The sequence below is a fragment of the Neopelma chrysocephalum genome, unplaced genomic scaffold (genome assembly GCF_003984885.1).
Source record: "Neopelma chrysocephalum unplaced genomic scaffold, ASM398488v2 Primary Assembly neopelma1_325, whole genome shotgun sequence".
Lineage (NCBI taxonomy): Eukaryota > Metazoa > Chordata > Aves > Passeriformes > Pipridae > Neopelma > Neopelma chrysocephalum.
In genome coordinates this window covers 153,458-157,745 of record NW_020897988.1, presented here as the reverse complement: position 1 = coordinate 157,745, position 4,288 = coordinate 153,458, and the positions used below count along the sequence as shown (strand labels likewise).

The 4,288-nt window shown below is 63.1% G+C and overlaps 1 protein-coding gene across 1 annotated transcript in view; it reads left to right on the top strand.

The window, feature by feature from the left end:
- The first annotated feature begins 3,024 nt into the window (after nucleotides 1-3,024).
- The window catches only part of S100A11 (S100 calcium binding protein A11), a 2,062-nt gene continuing 798 nt past the window's right edge, over nucleotides 3,025-4,288 (top strand). The window contains exon 1 of the mRNA XM_027705363.1: nucleotides 3,025-3,157. Coding sequence (XP_027561164.1) covers nucleotides 3,155-3,157 — 3 coding nt within the window. The 5' untranslated portion in view covers nucleotides 3,025-3,154. The remainder of the gene's footprint in view (nucleotides 3,158-4,288) is intronic.

Here is a 4,288-nt window from a genome sequence, read left to right as displayed (position 1 = left end):
TCCGTGAACTGGAGCCACGGGAGGAGCTCAGAAGGAGAGAACGTGACTGTGAAGTGGAAGAGAAGAGGGTTTGCAGGAGAAGAGAGAGAGAAGAGCCCGTTCTGGAGAGGAAGATTGATTTCCAAGGGGAGCTGGAGGTCTCTGAGCGCCGCAGCCGCCAGACACGGGACAGGGAGGAGAGAAAGACACGGGAGCTGGAAGAGGATGGAAGGAGAGAACGTGAGTCAGTGAGGTACGAAAGGACAAGAGACACCAGAGTAGCAGCAGCAGAAGCTGATGTGAAAATCCACAGAGAGATCCGTGAACTGGAACCCCGTGAGGAGCTCAGAAGAAGGGAACGCCCTCGTGAGTGTGGAGAGGAGAGGAGGATTCTCCAGGGAAGAGAGAGGGAAGAGCCTGTGCTGGAGCAGAGGATCCAACGGGAGCTGGAGGTCTCAGAGCGCCGCAGCCGCCGGACACGGGACAGGGAGGAGAGAGGGGTCACCATCGACCGGAGGGAGACCCGCAAGGAAACCACACTCGAGGTGCTGGAAGAAGAAGAACAGGAGGTGGATGAAGGACGAATCCCCTTCCAAACCGTGGAGGTGGACAACAGGGACCTCTGCCCCCCGGGGGAGGAAGGGCCCGTGAGTGACCTGCGGGTCCGATACGTCCCCGCTGACCCCGCGCAGCGCCCGGAGGTGCGGGTGGTCCCCCAGCCCTGCGACCCCCAGACCGTCGCCTACCTGGTGCACGTGATCCAGAACGGGGCAGACCCCGGCGCTGCCACCTACGAGATCGTCTGTCACCAGCCCGGGGACCCGGGGCAGCCCCTCTGCGTCAGGAAGTGCTTCGTGTCCGCCAAGCCACCCACCCTCCCCTGCGACAGGAGCAGCCACCCCCAGCCACCACCCCGGGGGGACCAGAGAGAGCCTGGGGAGCCCCAAGTGCCGCCTTCCAGCTGCCAGGAGGACACGAGGGAGCTCAGAGCAGGGGTGAAGGAAGGAGCTCCCCAGCCCCAGGCTGCTAAAGGAGACCCTTGCAGGGCCAAGACCAAGGAGGTCCCCGACACGGAAAAGAATCAGCCCCAGGGAGATGGATCCAAAGCTGCCAGGGAGAAGGTCCCCGGGGAGCCAGGATCCAGCTGCCAGGTGAGGGAGCGTGAGGACAGGAAGGCCAAGGGTTGCCCACCTCTGCTCCAGGCTCCGGATGCCGACGGGAGCCGAGCCCGGAGAGAAGGAACCGGCCGCGCCCGCCAGGACCTGGAGCTTCTGCCCCCGGAAAAGAGCTGCCAGGAGGAGACTGGCAAGAGGAGCCCCCGGCAAGGGGGTGATGCCCAAGTGGCACGGGAGGAGGAGCCGCGTCCTGGCACCAAGCAGGGCCAGGGAACCCCCGGGCTCCTGAGCTCCCGGGAGGAGCCGAACGGTCCCGCAGGGGATGGAGCCAAAGCATCTTAGGGGGGGGAAGCTGGTGGGGCTTCTCGGGGTCTTTTTGAGGATCATTTTGTGCCCTGTTTCGGTTTTAGGGACAGAAGTGATCCACTCAAAAGGGTCCATGAGGTGCCTTGAGAGGGTGTCAAGTGGGTTTGGGGGGGTTTCCACGTAACAAATCCTCGAGTTACCCCCGGATCTGCTTCCCTGCGTGATGCTTCTCCACCAAAATACAGTATTTAGTCACTTTTTCCGCTCTAATTGGAGTCCTTGGGTCTCTCTGTCCTTGGTGTCTCTGTCCTCTCTTCCACCCTGTGCTCACATCTCCCCGTGGCTGGTTCTCACCAGCTTCTGCTCTGCAACGCCAAAAAAAATCCCAGTAGCTCAACAATCCTCATTTTGGGGCCTGGAAGTCCCCAAAGCTGGGAAAAAATCCCACTTTCGTGGACTATTACACCAAATCCAGCCGAGCAGAATCCCAGCTCCAGCCTCGGGGAGGGTTTGGAGCAGCCAAGTGATGTCGAGGTCACCTCAGGGTGGTGGTGGGTGGTGGGTTGTGGGTTCTTCTTCTTCTTCACGTTGATGTATTGCATGAAAAATCAGAATAAACAGCTGATGACTGCACTGAGAGGTGCCAGCCTTCATCCTTCCACTGCTTTTCAAGGATCTGGGAGGGCTGGGGGGGAGCCACACGTTGCCGGGTGGGATCATCACACGTTCCCGGGTGGGATCATCACACATTCCCGGTTCACACCACACATTCCTTCTAATCCCGGGTGCTTCCCGCAGGCGGGGGCCGCTGGAAATCCCACCAAACCCCCCCCGCTATGAGCCCACATCCTCCTCCCAGCTGGTGCCAGAGGGATTCCCGAGGGTCGGAGCCGCTCCCGGCGCTGTCCCCTCGGCGCACGCGACGGTCACACGTCCTGGTGACAAACATATGGCAGCACAGATGGTGTGTCTGCGACCGGGGCCAAGGCCTGGGCTGCAAAAAACACCCCCTCAGCAGCTGCCGGGAACGGCCCCAAATCCCCCCCTGGCCGCGGCTCCCTCGGGGATCTGCTCCGGCAAAGGCGGAAACGCCGCTTTCCTGCTCGGGTTTTGTGAAAGGGGAGTTTGTAAAATCCGGGAGTTTTCCTGCCCTCGGCTCCCAGGTTTGGAAAATTCAGTCCGGGAGGGGCGGGGTTGTGGGAGGAGGTGCTTTTTTCCCCTGTATATGGGGGGGGGGAAGAGTTGGGGGCAGAAAATCAGGGCTGGAAAGGAAAATATCTCGGGGACGGTTCCTCGCTGCTTCCCTCTGTGCTACTCTGGGCTGTCCCAAAGAGGAATTCCCGAAGAGCTGTCCCAGATCCCAGGACTCCTGCGAAGCTTTGGGGGGGAACAGATTTCCCTGTGATTCCCCGAGGACTGAAGGAAGGGAGCCGACAGGGATGTTCCCAAGGACCGGGGGTGGGGGGCGAAAACGGAGAGAAGGAGGAGAAAACCTGAGCGCGAATAACTGCGAGGAGCAAAACTCGGGAGAGCCCAAGGAGGGGCCCGGCACATTCCTGAGGCGAAGGCGGGAGCGGGGGCAGGTCCGGATCCGCCGTTAGAGCCGGGATTGCCCAACCGAGCCGGGGCTGGGCTGGGCTGGGCTGGGCAGGGCGGGGGCCGCGCCCGGAGAGTCCCGAGAGCCCCGATCCCGCTCCGGATCCGTCACATCCCACCCGGCCGTGCCCAGAGAGGAGCCTCCTCCCAGCCCAGCCATGGTGAGCCAGCCGGGACCCCCGGGATGGGCACGGAGAGGGGGTTCCCCGGGGGGGGGGAACGGGGCAGCAGAGCAGCTTTTCTTGCCAGAGCCGGAGCGAGACGCGTTTGGCTCCGGAGAGAGCGGACGGTGCCAAGGCTGAGCTGGGCTCTGCTGGGAAGGGGTCTGGGTGTGGGAAGGGGGGCAGAGACGGAGGGCGGGGGGTCCCTGCGGGCGTGGGGACAGGGAGGGGGTTCCACAGGGGAGGGCAGAGGAGCTTTTCCTGCAAAAAGCCCCCGAGCTGAAGCCGGACGGGCTCGGCTCCGGAGAGGGCGGGCGGTGCCAAGGCTGAGCTGGGGCTCAAAGTTCCGCGGGGGAGGGAGCCTGGGCATGGGAAGAGTGGGCAGAGACAGAGGGCAGAGGGTCCCTGCGGGTCGGGGAGGGGTCTAAGGAGCGGCATTTGTGTTGTTCCCCTCCCTTTTCCCACTCTTTCCCTGCCCATAACCGGGCTCGGGGCTCTGCCCCCACCCCCAGCACTGGGAAGGGGGAAGAGGAAGCAAGAGCTGAGGGTGGGAGGAAGTTGCACCTCTCAAATTAACCAAAAAAAGGCTGAATTGAGCCTCATGAAGGGCAGGGTGTGGCAGGGAGGCCCCGGGAGCCGAGGTTGGGATGGGAAGGGCGGGATTCCCCCCCGGCTCTCCCCGCACTGCCCTTCCCTAGAAACTGGAGGCTCTGGAAGTGGGAAAAGCCCCACATTCCCTCCTCTCCTCTCCATCTCCTGTCCATCCCCGCGAGAGGAGCCCCCGGCCAGCCCTGTCCCTGCTCCATCCCTGCCCGGAGGGAGGAGATCGAGGAGGGAACTGGAATTTTTCTCTCCTGACTCAGTTCCTCCGGGGCCCAGGCGGGGCCGGGGAGGGGAGAGGGGGTGGGACGGGTTTATCTCTGCAGAAAAGCAGCCTCGGCCAAGCCTGGTTGCAGCACAAGCTCTTTCCCCGTCTAAGGCCACTCCTCCGATGGGAGCCGACACCCCCCCGGGGGATTTTCCACCCGCCCCTCCCCGGTTCTCCGGGTCCTTCCCGTGCCAGGGCGGCGGAGAAACGAATTCCAGGGAAAAATGCGGTGGAGGAGCCCCCCCAGCCCTGTCCTGGTTCCC